We start from the raw sequence: 23,302 nt of genomic DNA, 5'->3' as shown, positions 1-23,302 counted from the left end.
CCATAAGATCTCTTCCTCTGATTGAGACACAGCCCTACCACACATCCTGCCTTCCTTCCCATAAGATCTCTTCCTCTGATTGAGACACAGCCCTACCACACAACCTGCCTTCCTTCCCATAAGCTCTCTTCCTCTGATTGAGACACGGCCCTACTAGCCCACCTCTCTTTCTCTTCTGATTGAGACACAGCCCCATCATCACCTCTAGTAACCTCACCTACAAAGCTGACTCTACAAACCCAGAACGTTCCACCCACGGCCATCTTCCCTGGATCTCTGGAGGCAGTACTGAGCGGGGTCAAAGGGAAGCTGCCTTGACCTACTCAGCATGCCTGTGACAGAATCAATACAGAGCACTGTGCGTGCTCGTGTCATCGCTGTATAGTGACAAAAGGACACAGACCACACACTGTAATTAAACTATATTTCAACAATTGTCAATTCTATATTGTACAATATTGAACAGTGGTCACAAAAGGGGAGGAGTCAAAACTATGCCAGGAAGTTTCAGGTCTATAGTTAGGTTCCTGCGAACCTCATGGAAGTCCTTATTTGATGGGGCATTAGGAAACAGAGTCAGTCCATTGGTAGACATCCCCTTTCAAAACATTTGTCATCAAACTGGGATAGAAAATATACAATTACAGCATGATGGCGTTTTCCATAAATATTCCACTAAACGTCCCTTTGATACAAGTGAAAGATTGAAATTCAAATACAGCTAACAATGCTGCATTCTTAACTGGTAGACTCCACATCCTAAAAGAAACTATCACACCACCAATCACCCAAAATAATCTTTTATAAAAGTCTTGAGGCCATAAAGTTTGAATGTATGTAATATATAGTACTTGGAGAAAAACACAGGTTAAGGTAATGTTGTTCATATAAGTGGATCAGAACTAGAAAGACTAGTTGACAAGTCAATAGGCACCGACAAACAAATCAAAACATTAACAAAATATAGAATGTCATTGTTGTATTGAAGGCCCATCAGTCGTCGTATATGACGTACATGTTCACGTTATCTTTCTTTCCAGCAGCAAAAACATTCCCCTCAGATACAGAAATCACCAACAGATACTTAAGTTGTGTGGGAAGCATATCCAACAGGGACAACACGTTTAAAGACATACTTTGCTCACAAAAAAAACCAAAATCATGCAAAATCCTTAAGAACACTGCACTCATAACAGATGGGGTTACTAGCATAGTTTTTGAGGATGATGTTTCTGTGTACAACTGCTTCCATCACGGAAAATGTTGTTCTGGATGCACAAACCACCTAGCAGGAATTCTTTTCGAAACACCTGCAATTTAATTTACCCTAGCTATTAGAAACGATTATTTGTCATCCCCTTAATAGTAAGTGCGTGTCGGCCCAGATCAACAGGCCTCCTGCCTAATATTCATTGTTCCTTCATGTTACTTTAGCCCAGATGTTTTCACGCTGTTGTTTACCAAAGAATCATCAATCTTTTTTTTTTCTCTCTCAAATAAAGTCAGTTACTATGGTGACGATCCAGGCCGTGTCTCCTAGCCAGGCGGGTGCGTATCGAGCCGTCCTGCCCAGAGGCACTTTGTGACTCGGCCGTGTGTCATGTGTGCATATTAACCTAACAAGAACAAAACCGTCTTCAAACACACCTGAGATGAAACATGAAGTATTAGTAAGTAGACTCTTTTAAAAAGATAAATCAGTTCTCATGAAGTGGCCATCGGGATTAACATGGATCGTTATTACTTTTACTGTTGCTGAACTGCATGTCGCCGTGTCGGATTTTCACGTTAGCCCTTTTAAAGCCCCTTCTGCCCTCGCCAACATCAAACTGCCAGTTCGGAACTCTGGCAGCCTGCAGGAATACACAGATAGAATCCAAGAACCCTCCACCTGTTCTAGAAGCTCCCCCCCCCCAGCCCCCCCCCCCCCCCTAGCGACGGCTCAGTAAACAGTGAGTGTGACTCTCTCCCAGAATATGGACACAGGACACATTTAGGCCCCCTCCGCTCGCTCCTGTGCCCCTCCTATCTCGATCCAACCTTCTGTACCTCCCACCCTTCCATTTAGTCGAGGTTTTGTTTATAGCTGATTGTTCTGTGTGGACTTTGGGGGTTCGAGTGCCACAGTGTCCTGCCCTGAAGACTTCAGGAAAATCCTCCATATCTGTATCTAACCTCCGTCACACCTCCCAAGTCCTCCGCCTCAGACCCCTTTCAGTTCTCCACCCCTAGCTTTGACAGACCCTGTCTGAACTCATGCAGCTCATCGATCTTTCCATCCAGGATGTCCATGAATTTCTTCAGCTCTCCCTTCATGTTGCCCTGCTTCTGTTGGCTGTCCTCGATCTCCCCAGAGAGACCTTCTATCCTCTCCTCTAGGTCCTTGTTCTTCAGCTCGGCGGCCTGGGAGGAGACAAGAATCAGAATCAGAAAGGGGTTTAAATCGCCATGAAAGTTTGCACAGACAAGGAATTTACTTTGTCAGGAAGGTGCACACATTCAACATATAGGGATCACAAATCTTGAATAGTGGTGAACAGTCTAACTATACTAATGGTACAAGGTCTAACTAACACTAAGGGGCTGTTCGAATCACTGTGTAAGAGACACTGTGAAACCAGAATCACTGATGCAGCAGAACCAGAATCACATTACAGCGAAACATAAAGAACGACATGAGGTGGTCAAATAGGACACCCCCGTAATGTTCGGGGCAGACATGAGCATGCTGCGAGGCAGGCCGGGAGACGAAGAGACGGGAGGAGTGATGCCAGAGATGCCATTGCAGGGAGGGGGCTAAAACAGGAGCTTTAAATGGCACGGCTGGTGGCATTCTGGCAGCTGACTCCTGTAATCTGACCACAGTGCCCCCTTTACATAGAGAGGTCCCAATTGGAAACGTAGATGCAGATCTGACAGAATAGAGGAGAAGTGCGTACGACGGAGCAGTCAAGACAGTTGTTTGATGCGTAATTGCCATGGTAACAGCTATTTATGGTAATCACCACCTGTGATGACCACTGATCATTCTGATGTGCCATACTATTAAATATTAAATCCTACTGAAATATAAGGGCTGTTTCATCAGCTCCCGACTACCCCTGGGGCTGTTGGCTGGCTGGTGTTCCTCTAGGGTACTGTGGATAAAGGGAAGGTATTTGAGGTATGCCATTGTTGGTTTTAGTTCCTACTGCTCTCTGTGAATCACCATAGCACGGTTGCCAGAGTCCGTCTTAGCCAAGGCTGTTAATTTCATGCAGTTGGCTGAAGCAGAGAGATGGTATATCTGCTAAATGACTAAATATCTGGCAACCAGAGCAGATTAAAGCTGAAGAACTTCTACTATTATTGGTTTTCTTTCCACCCATATCCTGCCTGTGTAGCACTCAAGTATGACAGCCTGGGTGATGAAATCTCACTCTATGAGTCAGATAGAAACAGAAGGAGGCCAGCGTCACTATCGATACTGTTCCCATCGCACCACAGAAGGAAGCCAACGCCACTATCGATACCGCTCCAGTTACACTTGAGGAAGAGGGCCTGAGTCACTATCGATGCTGCTCCCATCACACTCCAGAAGGATGCCAGCATCACTGTTGATACCACTCCCATCACAGGCAGCCTGACTGCAAGGACTGCAGGCTGACTGGCCATACGGGTTGAGCCGCCATCGCCGAGAGAGTGTGTGACGTGTGACTGGGTTCAAACAGGCGGAGAAGAACAGGTGTTCCCACAGGTGTTATGTGAAGACAGCGAACACCTTTCAACAGTGCTGATCATTTCCATCTGCTCTTTAACACCACTCAGTCCTCTCATTAAAACATCACACAGTGAACTGTATTAATACACACGACAAGAAAGACTTCAATTATAAACATGGAGCCGGATGAAAGATGTGTGTGGTTGTGTGTGTGTGTTTGAGTTTGGTATGTGTGAGTGTGTGTGAGTTTCGTGTGTGTGTGTGTGTGTGTGTGTGTGGAGTTTGTCACCAGCCTGAGGCAGAGTATAGCAATCAAGTTCTCCTACTTCTGCACTTGAGAATGTCCTTTGGTGTGCCTGACCATAGACATATATATGTATATATGTCTATAAGACAAAACCGTCTAGACATATATATGTATATATGTCTATATGTATATATGTCTATGGTCAGGCACATAGACATATATACGTATATATGTCTATGTGCCTGACAGCTCCTGAGTGATGTCATTGACCTCAGCTACGAGGAAACATTTTCTAAGAAGTCAGTTCTACTGCGTTAAAAACTGTCATAACATTTACATTTAGCAGACACTCTTATCCCGAGCGATTTACAGTAAGTACAGGGACATTCTCCCCGAGGCAAGTAGGGTGAAGTGCCTTGCCCAAGGATACAACATCATTTGACACAGCCAGGAATCGAACCAACAACCTTCTGATTAATAGCCCGACTCCCTAACCGCTCAGCCATCTGACCCCCCCATAACCTAAAGATTAGGGTTTAGATAGGGCTTAGGGTTTGGGCAGTAGGTAGGGTTAGGCTTGGTGAAGTAGGGGGTAGGATTAAGGGTGTAGTTTAGGTAAGGGTCAGTAAATGAGAGGTTAGGATCAGGGAGTGGGTAGGGTTAGGGTCAGTAAGTTAGCGGTTAGAGTTACATATTTCAACAGCACCTGTAATTTCTCTGTGATGCTCTCACACTCAGCCATGAGCTGGGGGATGATCTCTGCCTGCTTCCTCAGGTTCTCCAGTTCCTGTGAAACACATTCAAGACTCAGAAATCCACACTGGAACATCCCCAGAGTAGACATGCGTACAGTATCAGGAGGCACAGAACAGCAAGCACGTGAAATACAGAAATGGTAATGGAGTTTCTGTGAACACTGCACATGCATCACATTAGACTAATGATGAGCCGGTCCACGGGGGCTGCCCTCAAACGTACACATCAAAGCCCCAGAGGACCCCCCCCTCCTCCTCCCCCTCCCATTAGCTGAAGCACCGTTAGCTAAGCGCTAATTGGTCATCTTTTTGAAGTGTCCCACAGTCAGAGTCAGGTCACAGCCAGAGCTGGAGGTCAGCTTCATGGAGGAGGCTTAATAATTCATGTTCATGTTTTTAATGGTGAACGGTGTTTGTATTTGGCTGTGACCAGGACGACAGGTTGTGAGCGATTTCTCCTCTGTGGCTGTCTAGATGATTGGGCTCCAAGGCATTGGGGTGCACTTTGCTCTGGGAAATCTCATTTCACTGCCATGGGAAATGCACACTGCCCCATTTTACAGTCTAGAGATTCAGCATGAAGAGGAAGAATTTAAATAAAATCCCAACCACTTCACTTATACGAGAGAGAGAGAGAGAGAGAGAGAGAGAGAGAGAGAGAGAGAGAGAGAGAGAGAGAGAGAGAGAGAGAGAGAGAGAGAGAGAGAGAGAGAGAGAGAGAGAGAGAGAGAGAGAGAGAGAGAGAGAGAGAGACATAAGAGGACAGTCAATGCTAATGAAACATTTGTCTGCAGGCAGAAACAACATTTAGCCATTAACAAGAGGTGTGTCCACACAGGCCTCCATGCCAGCTACAACCCTCATTACACCACCCTCACTCCCACAGACTGGAAAACATGGCCCATTGATTAGTGTGCTGGGATGCTAGGGACAGTCATAACAGCTGAGCTTATAACTATGATTCCTTTTCTGTTTGATATAATAAAGTGTTGACAAAACAAATACAAGATTTATGTGGTCTGAAAAATCCGGACAGATTCATTAAGTCAGAGTCAGAATCCATCCACAAACCCTGCAGGTTAGGGGGAACTGCAGGCTATGAGGACCGACGGGGAACCGATCTTATGATGGCATAAATCATATGAGACAAACTACCATAAAGCAACGAGACAGAATGTCCCAGAAGGTCGTATAAATGTCTGGGTTTAGCTGACTGGAGGCTCAGAGAGAGCTAATCCATAAAGAGCATCTCTGACATGAAAGGGTCCCACAACAATACCGATCACCTTCCTCCGAAGAAAAGAGACTCTCTTCCTGTCTCATAGAAATCTCCTTAACCCTGCCGGCGGTGACCTGGTCCCTTAAAGCTCCAGTCAGACGGACAAATCTAACTTCTTCACACGCATCGTGTGACATACAGAACAAGGGTGTAACACCTGCTTCCCTGATTATCCATTCTGACAGCTCCAATACCCTTAATTAACACCTCGGTGGAGCCAGGGGGGAGAGCGGGCTGTGACGTGATGAGTGTGTCTGATTACGGTTTGGTTCTCTCACCTGCTCTTTGTCCTGCAGCTCGACCTCCAGCTCCTGAACCCGAACAGCCAGCTTCGAATTCCTCTCCTTCTCCGCGCTGGCCTCGTTGCACTGAGCCTCCAACTCTGCTATCTACACCAGCAGAGAACATGCCCAGGTGTGTCAGCACAGATGACAACACTTATATGACAGTATTAATTTGCATACATACAGTGTGTCAATCTTTAACAATCCGTCCATGAGAGAACAATGGAAATACGGATCTCCTTTTTCCACCCAGTCCAGAGTCGGCATCAGCCTACATTGATTATGAAACTGAAATGGGTGTATTTATAGAGGAGCTGGCAGGAGTTCTGCAGATAGGACTGGTGGGAGGAATGCCGCTGATCTATGGATGCTGGACAACTATGGAATCACACACAAAAGCTCCTATTCTGTCTCCTGCAATCCAGAATCCGGCAGTAAAAATCCTCACACATTTCTCGTATTCGCATTCGCGAACAAATAAAAAGATATCCCCGGCTACTAAAGGATTTGCGGCCAGCTAAACGCAGCCCTTAGTGTTGCTGAGATCCAGCCAGCCTCCATCCAGCGGAGGCTGAGGAGGCTCAGCCCCTGGTCAGACAGCCCCCAACAACAGTGAGCCACCCTGGCCTTGCCAGGGAGGGGGGAGGGGAAGGGATCTGCCATCACCTTCTCCCTGAGCGTGTCGCTCTCCTCCTTGCAGGTGCTCAGCTGTTTCTTCCAGCTCTCCACGTTGGCGGAGGACTCCTGCAGGGCGTCCACCAGACGGGCGTTGTTCTCCCGCAACGTCTGCAGCTCCGTCTCCCACTTCTTGGCGTTGGTGTTACTGGACAGGACGGGCGGACGAGGGGGAGGGAGAGAGAGAGAGAGGGGGGGAGGGAGGGGGAAACAGAGAGAGAGAGAAAGAGAGAGAGAGAGAAAGAAGGAGAGAGAGAGAGAGAGATGAGTGGGACTAGACCACACGTCTCCCTGCAGTAAACTACAATTTAAATGCTACACTACTCACAGTCTTCAACCTCGGAAATATGTCATAGGGTTTAGTCTAATTCTAACACATATGAATAAAGACACAGGGCAGGCCTAACCCTAAACCACAGGTCAGAGGTCATGGGACAGGTTCCAACCCTAAAGGGACATGATGAGGTGCGTTTGTGTCTGAAAGATTCTCCACATCTTCCTTTAGGTGTGCATGTCACTGCAGCAGAGGACGAGGGGTGCTGATGTGTATTCACTATGCATGAATGATCTGTGTGCATGGATGGGCACAAGTTTGCGCTGGTAAAATGCTGACGTGCAACCAGGCTTTCTAGAGTCTGACTCAGTTGTTGGGCAGTTGCTTTTCATGCAAAAAAATGGATACCAGTATTCTTTAAATAGACACAAGTGAAACTATAACAGGCCGAGTTCATAAATATGTAAATTCAAGTTTTAGTTTGGTTAACCAATTCATTGAATCAGTCCCTTAAGTGTAGTTTAATGTGCCAGATATACATTAACAGTAGGTGTAACTATCCCAGGTGTACAGTAACAGCAATGTAACTATCCCAGGTGTACAGTAACAGCAGTGTAACTATCCCAGGTCTACAGTAACAGCAGTGTAACTGTCCCAGGTGTACAGTAACAGCAGTATAATGTCCTTAGGGTACCTTTGCTCCACCGCTGTTTTCAAGCGCTCGTTCTCGCTCTTCAGCTGGGCGGGTTCAGGCCCTGTGAAGCAGATCTTCTCATCGTCCGTCCCGTTGATGCTGGATGCCTGGTTGGATGAAGGGGTGTCACGACCACCAGACTCCTGAGGGGGTGAGGGTGGAGGGGTGGAGGGGGTGGTGATGGGGGGTGAGGGGGTGAGGGATGGGGGTGGTGCACATAGTAAATACATTGCGAATACCGTCAGGTTACAGTAAATACAGGATGAACACAGTCAAGCTAGGTATCCTCTCGTTTCCCCTTCATTGCTCCCCTCCTTCAACAGCTTGGACCTCCGTATTTCTGGGTGAGGGGCCAGGTGGTCTCAGCCCGCCTGGTCAGGAGGACAGGAAACCCCCTCCTACTGCCCCCCGTGTACAGCAGCAGCCCCCTTCACACACACACGCTACGTCAGGGGAGAGGTGAGGGGGGACTGGTGCCAGCCTACATCATGTCGTGTGGTAGAGCATCTTTCTGCTCCACGGAGCAGTCAGAAGCTGCCATCTGGACTCACCCGCAGGATGGCACTAAGCAACCCTTGCATCACCCCCCCCCTCTCATCCTCCTCTACTCAGCAGGGCTGCGTGTATGGGATTAAACTGTTAAACTGACCTAATGTGTCAACATAGAGCTCTATTCATCTGAGGAGATGAGCAGGATGGAGCAGGAGAGTGTGACGGCCGATCAATTAACGTTGTCCGTTCCAGTGTTAGCAATAAACATAAACTATCTGGCCGTGACTCTGTTCTGGCTCCACGTCAGTCGGGTTCCAGACTCTCCATCTCTCTTTTCACCTCTCTCCCGCTCTCTCTCCCGCTCTCTCTCTGTCTGCACTTTGCTTATCTACATTTGTACGTTGCGTTAGATGAAAGCGTCTGCTGGATGATTCAAACGTATTTTGTATTAAATGGGATGTGTCTCCAGCTCCTGCAGAATCTGCCAACGTCTCCCAGACAGGACTGGTGAGGAGGGTGCCAGGCTACCTGGGCGCTCGGCTACCTGGGCCCCAGGCTACCTGGGCCCCAGGCTACCTGGGCCCCAGGCTACCTGGGCGCCAGGCTACCTGGGCGCCAGGCTACCTGGGCGCCAGGCTACCTGGGCGCCAGGCTACCTGGGCCCCAGGCTACCTGGGCGCCAGGCTACCTGGGCGCCAGGCTACCTGGGCGCCAGGCTACCTGGGCGCTAGGCTACCGGGGAGTGGCTCCCAGACAGGACTTGTGAGGAGGGCACCAGGCTACCTGGGAGTGGTTACTCGATGTCTCCATCTTCTCCTGAGACTTGTCTCTCGCGACCTGGGCTGCCTCTTTCACTTCCTGGAACTTCTCAGCAAACTGAGGGAAGAGAGCGGGACAAGCCGTCGTCAGAAGAATAAACAGTACGTGCGGAGCCATGATGGTAATTACTTTGCTGTGAACTCGAGAGAATGAGGGAACTGATTTAAACGTGATGGGCTCCGACACAGCTGTAGAAATGGATTCATTTTCCAACTAGATGGGGGGGGGGGGGGGGAAACAGAGCTCATGGCATTCAGTAAACAAAACATCTTATTCATCGTTGTTTGGTTATAAAAATCCATGATTGTGACTGTCATGTTTATTGACTTGACTGACGACGGTATCATATTTATACACAGAGTCACAACACATGAAGCAAAACATTAACACTGGTCACTGGTCTTCGGGGGTGGTAATGAGGACACGGAGAAAGATGAGGGATGAAAGGAGAGTATGGATGAGGGGAGAGTGAAGAGAGGAGAGGGGTGAGTATGGATGAGGGGAGAGTGAAGAGAGGAGAGGGGTGAGTATGGATGAGGGGAGAGAGGAGACTGACCTTTGCTAGCTGCTGCTCAGAGGCGAACCCTAGGCCAAACACAGTGTTGGCTCTGCTGTCAGCCCATTGGCCAAATTTCTGGGAGGTCTTGGTGAAGGTCATGTTGGGGGTGATGGTGCTGTTGATGATCACCTGTCAAGGAGACACACATCACTACCTACGTGCCCGTGGGATTTGCTAAAACCAATTTTTTATTGGCTGACCACAGATGGCAAAGTACACACATCCTTCACTCAAGTAGAACAGATACTCATGTTTACATAGACTCTGGTAAAGGTTGAAGTACTGACTACACTCAAGCTAAGTAAAGAAGTGTGGGCTCTGACATATACTTAAGTAAAAAGTGGTCATTACTACGACCTGTTTTAGTGTCACACTGGCAACTGGACCTCACATCAGATTAATACAAAAATAAACTGTAGACGCATCCGCCGGGGAATCCTTTTTGACACCGACAATTTCGAATATCTCCCTCATTATGGCCATGGGTGATTTTGTTTCACCGAAACCTATTTCCACACACACACAACACGACACAAAAAGGTTTAACTTTTTTGAAACTTTTTTGCTTATTTTCTACGGATGGATAAGATAAGTTTGCCTTCAGGGATGATGACGTTTTCAGAGCTAGCCTATCATTTATTCGAACAAAGACACTGAGACTCATAGAGACCAGGAGGATGTTCACAACTAAAGTCAAAGACAGGCTGCCACACTTGCATCACATCAACACTATGACACAACTATAATAATAATTACAATACAACTGTCTCTATATAATAAAAATGGATAATTATATGGAAAAAAACATGATTGATTGCTTAAATTACTGAATCTGTTCTAAAATAAGTAAACACTGTCTCTCTAGTTAACTTCTAAGACGGAAAACAAAATTTCCATAATGAAAACAAAACAGAACTGAACAACCGAAGGTGGGAAGGTAGTTTAAGGCACCTGCTTAATCTTCAGACGAGGTGAGTAATCTCAACACAATCTCAACAAAAAACATTTGTTGTCTCTCTCTCTCTTTCTCACCCTCTTCTACACTCCGCAGGCCCCCTCTTCCTTGGCTGTCTAACTGTCTAACACTCCCACTGTCTCTCTCCAGAACACTGGAACCTTCACACCTCTCACGGCACTGTAACACCGGCTCGCCGCCACAGAACCGGGAACACAGCAGTACAGCGTCTCACCAGTCACACATCTTAGTTAAATACTGTACCTAGGATGTAATGACTGTGTATCACAGCTTTTCCATGAACATCAACTCGATGTGGACAGGGAAATTATTGGGTAACAGACCAAGGTCCCACTCTCCTAGGTGAGGTTCTCCTGGATAATACAGGCATGTAAATGTAAATAAGACCCTGGAACACAGGCCTCCCTCTGGTTCAGGTACGTCCCAAACCTTACAGTCAGGATCGGGCAGTCTTCTTTGATGCATGAGGCTCTCTCACACTTAATAATTCAAATAATGTTAATAATAATTGTGAGGGAGGGAGGGAGGGGGGGGGGAAGGAGGGCTGACAGAAGACAAACCAGGTTTGATCTCTCCCTGTCATGCGCTGTGTAATGGCATTATCCTCAGTGAGAAATACTGTATAATCCACATCATACCACTAAAGCAAATCCATCAAAGTAACATGTCTTTCACTGCCTCTGTCCACAACTCTCTCTCTCCCCGTCAGTCCTCCACTCTAAACAGCAGAGGAGTCTGTGTGTGTGTGGGTGTGTGTGTACTACACACTCCCACACACACACACACAGACTCACACACACACCACTGTGCCTCTGGTGTATGTACTGTAAACAACAGTTGTCGGTGAGAATGTTTGTTTTATTTGGTTAAAAAAATACTCTAATGTGAAGTTAAGAAAAGCTTGAGGTGAGTAATGATGGTGACCCAATGGTGACCCATAATGCATCATCTATCATCTAGGCAGCATCTATCTAGGGAGTCAGGTGGCTGAGCGGTGAGGGAATCGGGCTAGTAATCCGAAGGTTGCCAGTTCGATTCCTGGTCATGCCAACTGATGTTGTGTCCTTGGGCAAGGCACTTCACCCTACTTGCCTCGGGGGAATGTCCCTGTACTTACTGTAAGTCGCTCTGGATAAGAGCGTCTGCTAAATGACTAAAATGTAAAATGTCTATCATGTGACAGTGCCATAAGACACCGATCTGAAAGTCATCCCTAGTTGTTGTTCCCATATAAGCTGGTCTCAGACACACAGACAGTACTGTTCCTACCCTATGACACGGATTACCCCACACACCATTCAGCATTCAAACCCAGATGACTCAAACCCAGCTCCTCCCCACCATATGGATGGATGGAGTGATGAAAGGAGGAGAATACAGGAAAGATACAGCACACATCTATTACTCCTGCTGTACGCCGTTGAAAGCTTAGACCAGATGCTGGTGCACGACCAGCACAGCCCCTGGCTCACACACAGGGTCTGCGTGAGTGACAGGGGCATCTGGGAGGTGAAGAGGTGGGTATCGGGTGGCATGGCTGCAGGCTGGCGCAGGGCTGGACTGGGCATGAGGCTGGGGGTCAACGTGGGGGCACCTATTGGGGGGGATTATGGGATACTTCCTGTCCTCCTAGGAGGGCAGTGACCCAGTGTCAGCTGACCACACAGAAGCTGCAGGGTCAGCAGGATTGTAGAGAACGCAGCGTGGGAGATGAAATCCAGGACAGAGCGAAAGAAGGAAAAGAGCGAAAGAAGGAAAAGAAGGGAAGAGGATGTATACAAAATATTTACAGCAGAGGGACTCTTTCCCTGCACCAGGGGTTTGGTTTCAAACACACAGATCTGTAATATTGGGTAAGGCTGGGGTCGACGAGTCAGCAGATCAGAAATTACTAGCTGAAACTATCCTACACTGCACCAAGGTCTACCCAACAAACAGTGTGGAGGGTTCAGCCCCCACACACACAAACAGATTAAAGCGTGTAATTATTTGTCAGTGGGAGGCATTTACAATGTGAATTGACGTGCCAAAGGGTTTTGCGATCGGTTGTGATATTTATATCGGTTGTGAAATATTAACAATCGTTTGTTGGGGATTAAGAATGGAAATGCCAACCGATCATAACTCTGCGCTACAGCCGAGTCCACAATGTTTCGGCAGGTAAAGATCTAACCATGTAAGTCCAAGCAACCCACGGACATCCTGCACCTTCCAATTAATGGAATTAGCACGATGGAGATGAATCAGATGAGCTCTTTTTAATTCTACCTTCTGATCCTATAGAGACCCAGAACATTGAACTTGGCTGAATGACACAGTCTTCCCCTTTGGGAAAAAGAGAGAGAAAAGGGTAGAGGAGAGAGAAGTATAGGGGATGAGTAAAGGAGAAGAGGAGTGGATGTAGTCTACAGGAGAGATTAGCTGAAGTAGACAGGCATCCATGCGTAGAAGGATTATATACTCTGACAGAACCTCAGCATGAGGTTCTGTCAGGAGGAGGAGAGGAGGAGAGGCAGGGGGAGGAGGAGAGGAAGGGGGAGGAGGAGAGGAAGGGGGAGGAAGAGAGGCAGGGGGAGGAGGAGAGGCAGGGGGAGGAGGAGAGGAAGGGGGAGGAGGAGAGGCAGGGGGAGGAGGAGAGGAGAGGCAGGGGAGAAGAGAGGCAGGGTGGACAGGAGAGGCAGGGAAGACAAGGAGAAGCAGGGCTAGGGAGAGGCACCGAGGAAACAGACTTCTTAAGAAAAGAGAACGGACGTTAGAACTAAGCCCTTTAAGATGTGTCTCATTCCGCCACACATCACAAAGGTCTTCTGAGGATTGAAGAAGAGAGGGGCTGGTATGTAGAGTCCATCGTGAAGGCCTTCTCATTAAACAATGAATAGCAGTCTCATCTCATCGAACTTGAGTGACCCTGTGAAGGTGATAACCCAATCTAGATGACACAAGGACCTCACTGCTATCACACAGCTCTGCCAAAGAAACTCCAATCTCCATGGAAACGGGTAATCTAGCTAACTGAGAGACTGACTGACAGACACACGCCTATACATAAAGTGTGCACAAACACACACACACACATTTACATGTAGTCATTTAGCAGACACTCTTATCCAGAGCACACACACACACAGTATCAAGCAGTGCATGTTAAATGTAATCTCTGCATAATGCTGCTTCGTGGGATTCACTCTGTTGAGGCAACAAGAACTAATGCAGAGCAGACCCCTTATATGGACTTGGTGGTGCACAGGGCAGGGGTGAGAGGGTGCGCTGTGTGCGGGTGTGTTTGAAGCGTGTTGGCATGATTCACCAGCGAAGGTTGCACTTGTGATTGAAAATGTGGCGGAGTGGGAAGTATGTCACAGGGGGAGGGGGCGCCTGGAGTTGCCCTTTACAGCCCCCCCCCCATCACACACACACACATGCATGCACACACACACACACACCTTCCTCTGACATTACTCAGAGAGCACACCCACCAGGAGACTTTCACACCTAACCGCTGTAACAGAAGCACTGCAGAAACACACGCTGTCTCCCGTTATCGCTGACCGACAGGAAACTTAAGTCAGACGGTTCTATTCTTCACAGCAATCAGATTTATTACTGACTGACTGACTGAATTTACCTTGGATCCATCCACGCTGATGATCCTGTAGCTGTTGCGCGTGCTGTCATAGAAGTACGACACGGTGACTGCCTGCTTGCTGGCAGGAACCCAGTTCTTCTTGGTGGTCGGGTCGATCTGGAAGACATGAGCCCTGGTGGTGAAGATCGGCTGCTCCCTGGGTAACAGACGAGAGAGGGAGGGAAGGAGGAGGAGAGGACGGAAGAGAGAGAAGGGAGTAAGAGGAAGTTCAGATCTTCAGAAGGATCTTCCACTTACAGCTGTAGCTTCCATATGACAGCTGTCATGTGACATCACATCCTGCCTATTCTTGGGCTGTCTCCTGGGATACTAGGTTCTGTCAACCCCCCCTCCTCTTAGGGGCGGTGTTAATGTAACACTAACTGTAATCCCCCATGGCAACCCACAGCCATTATCACATCAGCACCTCCTGGCCTTTCAGCAGAAAGGACAACAACACACACACACACACAGAAACATACACCACTCCTCTCAGGTGAACAGTACTCGACACACACACACACACAAACACACACACACACAGCAGCTCCTCTCAGGTGACCCGAGGACACTCTGATAGCTGGCCAGCTTCCACACCAGTAGGCACCATTACTTGACTAGTGTAAAACTGTCAATGAGCCCAGCAGTGAACAGTCAATTGAATCATCACAGTAGAAGATATTTACTGTAGACGTCATTTAAGCAATTCCATGACGATGGCAAATAGCACACAAACCTGGGCTGCTTCTCAGCTGTGCTGTGCGACGTGGCTGATCACAGGAGGGATGTAAACCTCAGGAAGTCATGAGACAGAGTTGCAGCCCCAGTAACTCAATTACACACAGACTCAATATGGCTGCCAAACTGTGTTTGTGAAGAGTTTGTTCTCTCCTCCAAATCATCACGGTGTCTGTCCACAACCTGGGTCTCTGGGATCAAAAGATTCTCCCTCTCACACCAACTGAAATAACTGTGTGTGTATGTAAGTGTGTTTCGCTAAATATAATATGCTAAACACTCAAAACCAGTAGTGGCAACCTGAGCCCATTCCAGCCCATTGCACAGCTCGTAGGCATGGCCAGGCAGGAACACAGCTCAGTCTAGGGCCACGTCCTCGCTCGCCAGGGGGGAATTCTCCGTTTACTCAAACGTTGTGAGCTAACAGTCAGGGAGTCAGGTGGCTGAGTGGTTAGGGAAGCGGGCTAGTAATCAGAAGGTTTCCAGTTCGATTCCCGGCCGTGCAAAAATGACGTTGTGTCCTTGGGCAAGGCACTTCACCCTACTTGCCTCGGCGAGAATGTCCCTGTACTTACTGTAAGTCGCTCTGGATAAGAGCGTCTGCTAAATGACTAAATGTAATGTAAATGTAACAGAAAGACGCGCCTCAAAAAAATAACAGCATCGTGTCTGTTTGATCTGCCTCCCAGCTGTGCAGTATTTCAGGAAAGCAGAAACGGGAGAAAACACGCTCGGAGGATAAAAGAGCAGAATTAGGCTGCCTGTTAAAAGTTTTATGATCTCAGTCAGACAAATGAGTGTGGCATTGCTGCCCCTCCTGACGGCTTTCCCACGCTTTACACACGCTGTTTACCAGTCGGAAACTAAAACACGCGCAAACACACACGCTTTCATTATTTCTCTGGATCTGTGTCAACTGCACTGGTACTGGTAACAGGTACTGAGAGCAGATGTGGAATCAGCCCAGATAATCCCGTTTTCCTGTCCCCTTTCTCTCTAACTTTCTTCCCATCTTCCTCCTCCCATCCGCTCTTTCTAAAACTCCACTCCTTTTAGTCCTTGTAGATCATATTTCCATTCGGACTCTCTCCACACAGGCTAATCACAGCAACAGCAAATAGCCGTAATAACACAGGGCCCGTCACTAGGATTATGGCCCAACAAGAAATTAAATCCACCCTAATATATTCACTGTCCCCGATAATCCTAATCTCAATCCTGATCTGATAATAGCGTTTACTCAGGTCAATGTTGTTTTACACACAAAGCAACACAGCTACACACTCCCACACAAACACACCCTCATGGAGACTGACCTTTGCATTAACTATGTCTAGAGCCAGCTGTAGTGTGTACACACTGGCAGGAAGGGAGGAGGAAGGTCATGGTCAAACACACACACAGACACGCACAAACACACCTTAAAGTTGATGGTGTCACACTTTGATGTCATTCAAATGATTCAGTGATGTTTAAACTTACTACCACCCGACAGTCTTGAATAATTTACAAGTGAGTGGGTGTGTAAGCCAGGGCTGACTCAGTCTAGTCTCAGTCTGCTTTTTTTCCAGAAGGTACTGCCAGGCTTACCTCAAAAAGCACCTTTAAGACATGTGTCTCAGACTGTGTCTCAGACTGTGTGTCTCTGGCTGTGTCCCTGACTGTGTCTCAGGCTGTGTCTCAGACTGTGTCTCAGGCTGTGTCTCAGGCTGTGTCTCAGACTGTGTCTCAGGCTGTGTCTCTGACTGTGTCTCTGACTGTGTCTCTGACTGTGTCTCTGACTGTGTCTCTGACTGTGTCTCAGGCTGTGTCTGTGTCTCAGACTGTGTCTCAGGCTGTGTCTCAGACTGTGTCTCAGGCTGTGTCTCAGGCTGTGTCTCAGGCTGTGTCTCTGGCTGTGTCTCTGGCTGTGTCTCTGGCTGTGTCTCAGGCTGTGTCTCAGGCTGTGTCTCTGGCTGTGTCTCTGGCTGTGTCTCTGGCTGTGTCTCAGGCTGTGTCTCAGGCTGTGTCTCAGGCTGTGTCTCAGGCTGTGTCTGTGTCTCAGGCTGTGTCTCAGACTGTGTCTCTGGCTGTGTCTCTGGCTGTGTCTCTGGCTGTGTCTCTGGCTGTGTCTCTGGCTGTGTCTCAGGCTGTGTCTCAGGCTGTGTCTCAGGCTGTGTCTCAGGCTGTGTCTCTGACTGTGTCTCTGACTGTGTCTCTGACTTCATCGTACCAGTAATTTTAGTACACCGTGACCGTGGATATAAACAGCATCATTACTGTCACCAGAGATGGTGTGTGGAGTGATAGAAGCACTTGCAGATAGATGCATGGATGTCGAGCTCAAGTCTGCATCAGGCAAAATCCAGGCACGTTCTTAGAGGACGAAGGTGGTGATGCAATGTATGACTAAGCCTGACTAGGATTTACTCTCTCAAGCCCTTCAGATATCTGTCGACTGCTCGCCCCTCCCCGGTTCTACCTATGAGGTATTTTTCTCAACGTGGGAAGACTAGATGCTGGGTTAATACCAGAGCATCTTCTTGCTTAGGGAAGACTGTTCCCCCCCTTTTAAATCAAGCAGGATTAAACCCTGCAGTCAGCCTACAGTACACACACACACACACACACACACACACACACTGCAGAAAGAGCATCCACATCCCCTCTTAGAGCTCTATCACACGATTATGATTCATTATGAAAACAGATGCCAAGTTTGCTCTTTTTTCCTTCTCAGGAAAGAGTGAGCAAACAACCCCGTCTGGATTCCAGGGCTGAGCCCTCTCAAGTCCTTCTAGATCCACACCCCTCTCTGAACCAGTTTGTCTATCTAACCTGCGTTGGGGTTCATCTGCTAGTCTGTACAGGAGAAGTGACACATCATCTGACTGGCCAAGGTTTATACAGTTCAATGCACCCCCACCTGGTCGGCCCCAGTTGTGGTCAAAACTTCCATCCAGATAGCAACCCCCTGGGTACACCTCCAGGCCGGCCAGAATGGTCTGGAACATTCCTCACATTCCTGACAGGGAATCAGCCAGAAATGCTGCTATACCTGCTAGTGAGCCACTCTGACAATAGCTGTGTATACTCACCAGGCAGGTGTGCGCACACACACACACAAACAGGCCAGTCTGCATTGAGGATGTGGCAGGAACCAAAGTCTTCTAAACCCCTCACCTGGATCTGAGATGTGAATGTCCGAATCAAGCCAGAGTAAATCAGCAAACCTGAGCTTCTACGCTGCCGTATGTTCAGATGACACAGGCTTCTCTAGAAGAGAGCTTCTCTAGAAGAGAGCTTTTTTAGAAGAGAGCTTCTGTAGAAGAGAGCTTCTGTAGAAGAGAGCTTCTCTAGAAGAGCAGAGCCTGGTAGTGTGTCAGCTTTTTGCTTTTGTATCCGTTTCTGATAACAGCACAGAGAGAGAGCCTCAGTACGCAGCTACTCCAAAGAAAAAGCGAACAAAAGGAAATTTTATCCCAAATCTGCTAGGGAAAAGGCCCGCGATCAACCCGTGAATCTGGGTCACAAAGTGCATATATTTGGAAACTCAGACACAACCGAAATGAAAAATGAAGCAGATTTGCTCTAGCGCAGCCAAGGAAGCGCTCATCTGTGCACCTATGAAGCACGGCGCAAGTCTCACTCTTAATTAATTAGATGAAAGCTCATAACGCAGATGAATACAGTTCATCTGTCAGCACTGCCTTGGGAGTCTGCTCCACTACACCTGCCAAGGGCTGGATCCAGCTCTATTAGGAAGTCTGGGGAGCTATCCCCGTCAGACTGAGCACAGTACCAGGGGCTGGGTGGTGGTGGGGGGCATGGGGGGCATGGGGGGGGGCTGGGGTAGGAGGGGGGCAAATTCCGAGCAACAAAACATCAGAGGACATTCATAAATGTAGAGTCGCTCCTCTCAGAACGGATTCCGACAATTCTTGATGACAGGAGAACTGAGGAGAAGGGCAGGGTAGGGGAGGACATCATCCCGTCGCAGAGCCATGGCAGATGGCTCCCTAGCCCTCAACCATCTGGTAAAAAGACGCCCAATCAGCCTGTCCCCTCTCATTTACCCGTCCTTAAGTCTTACTGCTCCGCAACGACCCGGACACCACGTCCTTATCCCGCGACTGGCTCCCCGACAGAAGATCAACGACCTTTGCCCTCCAATCCTCTCCTACTGTACCTCGAGCTCTCAAGGAATCCTAACACCACATTGCGTCACACAGCCTAATCAATGACTGTAAGTCTTGAACTGTCACTCTCTGGGCTGAAGATTACCATCTAACCCTGTGTGGGACCTGCCTCCTCAGCGGGGTTTACTTTAAATAGCACTCTCTCCCTCTCTCCCTTCCTCCCTCCCTCCTTCTAACTGTCTCTCTCTCTCTATTTCTCTGACTCTCAGTATGCAAGTTTCTCTTTTTCTATTTCTCCCATCTCTCTATTTTGTGGCTGTAGTCTGACTGACCCTTACTTAGGCAGCGGGGGCTTCGAGCGATCAAGTGCTGCAGTTTGCAGGATTTCAGGAAGGCAGTGGAACGTTCTTCTGAAAAGTAAACAAGTCCCTTGTTCTTCTTTTTTTACAACGTATGGCTAACCTCTGCTGCCATTTCATAGGTCAAGGTTGAGCGTCTGACCAGCTAATTTGCAACTGTATGTCACTATTCGGCAATCAATGAATGACCCCTTTGGACAAAGTGAGGGCAATGGAATGTTCGAGAGAGAGAGAGAGAGAGAGAGAGAGAGAGAGAGAGAGAGAGAGAGAGAGAGAGAGAGAGAGAGAGAGAGAGAGAGAGAGAGAGAGAGAGAGAGAGAGAGAGAGAGAGCATAGTTAATCTATAACTACATTCTGGAAAACAGCCTGAAGGACAGGGTCTGATCAATATATACTGGAATATATACAGGATTACATACTATACTATACTGGATTATATGTTGAGTTTGGGTTGGCAACTTTATACTGCATTTTATATTTCATCTGTCAGAATTATTGTACCTGTGAATGATTTAACACAATTGCCTTATTTTGTGAATAGTCATAATTTCCATGGCAGACCACAAACAATAATCACAATTCTACATACAAATATATACTCCAGGTAACCTCAGCATATGGACGGACAGGCGAAACTCAGAGAGAAGGGCAGTATGTGTGCTGGAGAGGAAAAAATGTTTCTGTTGGCACTGAGTAGTTTCAATAACCCTTGGTGTTGTGCAAGACAGTAGGCCCTACTGCTACAACCTGTTAGGTGAGTTAGCGTCGTAGCTATAGCGAAGGACCCTGTCCGTTGAACTGGTTTCGCACAGTACATGCCAAGGCTCTGTCAACTGATCATGGAAATACGGGCTCCTTCCCCTGTTCCCCTGGCATGTTCTTCAGTCTAACACCCTGTGTTTATGACGGAACACCAGGCGCACACTCATAGTACGGCCACATTCAATACATTCAAATTACTTCCCCCCCCACTGTCTTCTAGGTCTAAGTATATCACAGTAAATATTATACATCACCTTTAGAAGGTATGCTACTATCAAATTCAATACTGTGGGGACATACCATACAATTCCTGTGGGAATGCACCTTGCAGTACATCATCTGTTTGAAAGATGTTGCAACTCCTCTCTGTTACATACATATACACATTCTGCCTCTCAAACTCACACACACACACACACACACACACACACACACACACACACACACACACACACACACACACACACACACACACACACACACACACACACACACACACACACACACACACACTCTCTCCCTGTCGTTGCTTTGCACGGAGCTATCGTGCGTGGGCACTGACTGTGGCACCTACATTCCCATAGCGCGTGGGGAGCGCGAGGTATAGGCTACCTGCCTAGTCTTTATATAGCAATGGCTACACATCACCCCCATCTTCATCTCACGTTCAATTCATTCTAAAATGAATAGTTTGTTTACTCAACAAAATCATAAATTGAAGAAACAATGCGAATGCTGATTACAAGCACTTTCCATTCATAATACTAGATTATCATAAGGCATGAAATAATATACTGACAAGAACATAAATTATAGAGGCAATGCAAAAGAGTTTGACAACTTGCTAATTATTGAATAATTGAGGGGACTAAACGATTTTTTGGCAAAAGGTTGTCATTTATAGTGGTTTGACAGTTGCATTATCATCACATTACCTCTAGCCTGTCGCCTATTGAACGTACAAGAACGGTTCCCTGCCGAAATACAAGAACGAGTACATCTTAATATATTAAATAAATAAATATCCCGATAGATCAAGTAATTGTGTCAATAGCATACTATGAAGCTAACAACCACAGCGCAGGTGTCATAACATGCACTAAGATACAAAGGGCACGCGCGTCTCGCGGATTACTTACCCCATTGCTGCGGACTTTTGGAACAATCCTTCAGTTTATTTACGTATGAAATATTAAATGAATGGTTAACACACTTCTAATGAAATTAGATCCACTGTTCAAATTAAGGGTTCGACTAGTCCATTCTTGTCTCCGCGCTAACAGTCTAAGCGAGACCTGAAATATGAGTACACTTCTTCATGAACTCGATCACAGGGTTTTCAAGCTTTCTCCTGTGATCTTAAAGCCACTTGTAATTTCAGGAAGATTTTCTTTAGATCACGAAAAATGAAATCCCACTTTCTGGGTCTTCCTTCAGCCGTGAAATAAATAAAAAATGCCGCGTTAGAAATTAAGTTACAGTGCTTCGCATTTCCCTGCGTGCTGCTCTGGAGTTGTCTGCGCGCTCGCCCTCTCGCCTATGGGATTGTGTTTCATCAGGCTGGAGATCTGCGCCGCAGCGACACTGAGCGGCTTCCCCTGCACTCATCTCCAACCTCCCACATGCTGTTTTACATTCAAAAGCAGTGGTTTCTTCATGATAACAAGGGCAAGGAAAGGAGTTCAAAAATAGATTCTACGTTGCATATTTTCGATAAACTAATAAAACAGGCATGCAAAATACATTAAACCACTGCAAAAATACGCGTAAGTCTTCTTTAATGGCTTTGATGTCAAAATGCTTAGCAAATACGCTATTTAATCGAGTTGCACTTACATGTTACTTTAAATTTGAAGACCACGCTCGTTCTGGCTGTGGGGTGCCACGGGCCGTAGGCTATATTATACAACCTGACCAAACTCACCTAACCCCGGGGTCGCTCACTTTGTGTGGCAGTAAGCTATAGCTCTGAATGAATTGTTTCAATTAAAGCCAACTGCAAAATATCACTGTCTGAAGTTCGATTCTGAAGTAGTCTGACGGTGCTATGTTCAACGCCGACTTGCAAAACTTAAGTGTCACAATCATTCAATAATTACGGGGCGTGAGCATCCCGGAACCATTTACAAGTAGTCTACATTCGTAGGTACAATTTCGATGTAACGCAACTGTCAACACTGGACTGGATTCCTTTATTCGAAGTAGCTTTCTACTAGATCTAGCAACATCTATTATAAGGTAATCCTGTAGCTTACCTATGTACATGTTTCTTTACTATAGCTAACAACAAATACACTGAAATTACACTTGTCAGAAGAACTATCTAGCTAGGCTGCGTATTACGCTTGCTTGGCATTTACGTAATAATGCTACAGCATTAATGATCGTTAACTATTATTAGAAAGCTAGCTAATAATAGCTAAACTTGCTCAATGAATTGGATAGATTCGACCAACCTCTGTAAACTAGTTTGTTCACAATATAGTTAGCTAATGCAACGACCGCATTTTCTGTTTGTAGAATGACGGATATTAGCGCTACGCCAAACTACGAGGAGATGTTTGCCCACCGGTTTACTACTGAAGACGACGAGTATCAGGCGTACCTGAGTCGCCCAGCCACCCCGCCTCCTTTAGTAGAGGACTGGAGGGGTCGCGGAGCCGGACATTCACGAGGGCGAGACAACAGGTAGGCCCATTTAGTGAAAAACACAACTAACGAAATTGTCACACGACACATGCATGTGCCCTACACACATCAACAACGTCTTACATTCCCACCAGCGCTCAACTCACTGTCACATCTCATCAGATAACGTTAATGTGTTTTCTCTCCTTTTTCCCTCCAGGTATCAGGATCGCGTCCGCCGAGACCAAGGCAGGGGCTGGGGGGGAGGTCGAGGCTGGGGAGGGGACAGGGACAGAGGCTGGGGAGGAGGTCGAGGCT

General features: G+C 47.3%; 1 protein-coding gene across 2 annotated transcripts; it reads right to left on the bottom strand.

Moving 5' to 3' along the window:
- Positions 1 to 410: 410 nt before the first annotated feature.
- homer2 (homer scaffold protein 2) lies at positions 411 to 22,209 on the bottom strand. 2 transcript variants are annotated; one of them, XM_062470854.1, is made up of 9 exons: positions 22,193 to 22,209; positions 14,380 to 14,536; positions 9,776 to 9,907; positions 9,184 to 9,276; positions 7,909 to 8,051; positions 6,932 to 7,088; positions 6,260 to 6,370; positions 4,654 to 4,734; positions 411 to 2,403 (listed from the first exon to the last, which is right to left on the bottom strand). In XM_062470854.1, coding segments are annotated over exons 1-9 (1,065 nt in total). In that variant the 5' UTR covers positions 22,195 to 22,209; the 3' UTR covers positions 411 to 2,214. The 2 variants fall into 2 exon arrangements, with proteins under 2 accessions (XP_062326838.1, XP_062326837.1); XM_062470853.1 differs by lacking the exon at positions 22,193 to 22,209 and adding an exon at positions 21,496 to 21,900.
- Between the last annotated feature and the right edge of the window lie 1,093 nt (positions 22,210 to 23,302).

Source organism: Osmerus eperlanus, chromosome 10 (assembly GCF_963692335.1).
Source record: "Osmerus eperlanus chromosome 10, fOsmEpe2.1, whole genome shotgun sequence".
NCBI classification, from domain to species: domain Eukaryota; kingdom Metazoa; phylum Chordata; class Actinopteri; order Osmeriformes; family Osmeridae; genus Osmerus; species Osmerus eperlanus.
The sequence above is the reverse complement of the archived record's forward strand: the minus strand, read 5'-3'. Positions and strand labels throughout refer to the sequence as shown.

Bases quoted from the DNA above. Each gene is read 5' to 3' on its own strand.
- homer2 (XM_062470853.1), bottom strand. The intron at 8,052-9,183 runs GTAGCCTGGTGC...TCACCCCCTCAG, and splicing joins CATCGAGTAACCACTCCCAG to GAGTCTGGTGGTCGTGACAC. The intron at 6,371-6,931 runs GTGATGGCAGAT...CTGCTGGTGTAG, and splicing joins GCGACACGCTCAGGGAGAAG to ATAGCAGAGTTGGAGGCTCA.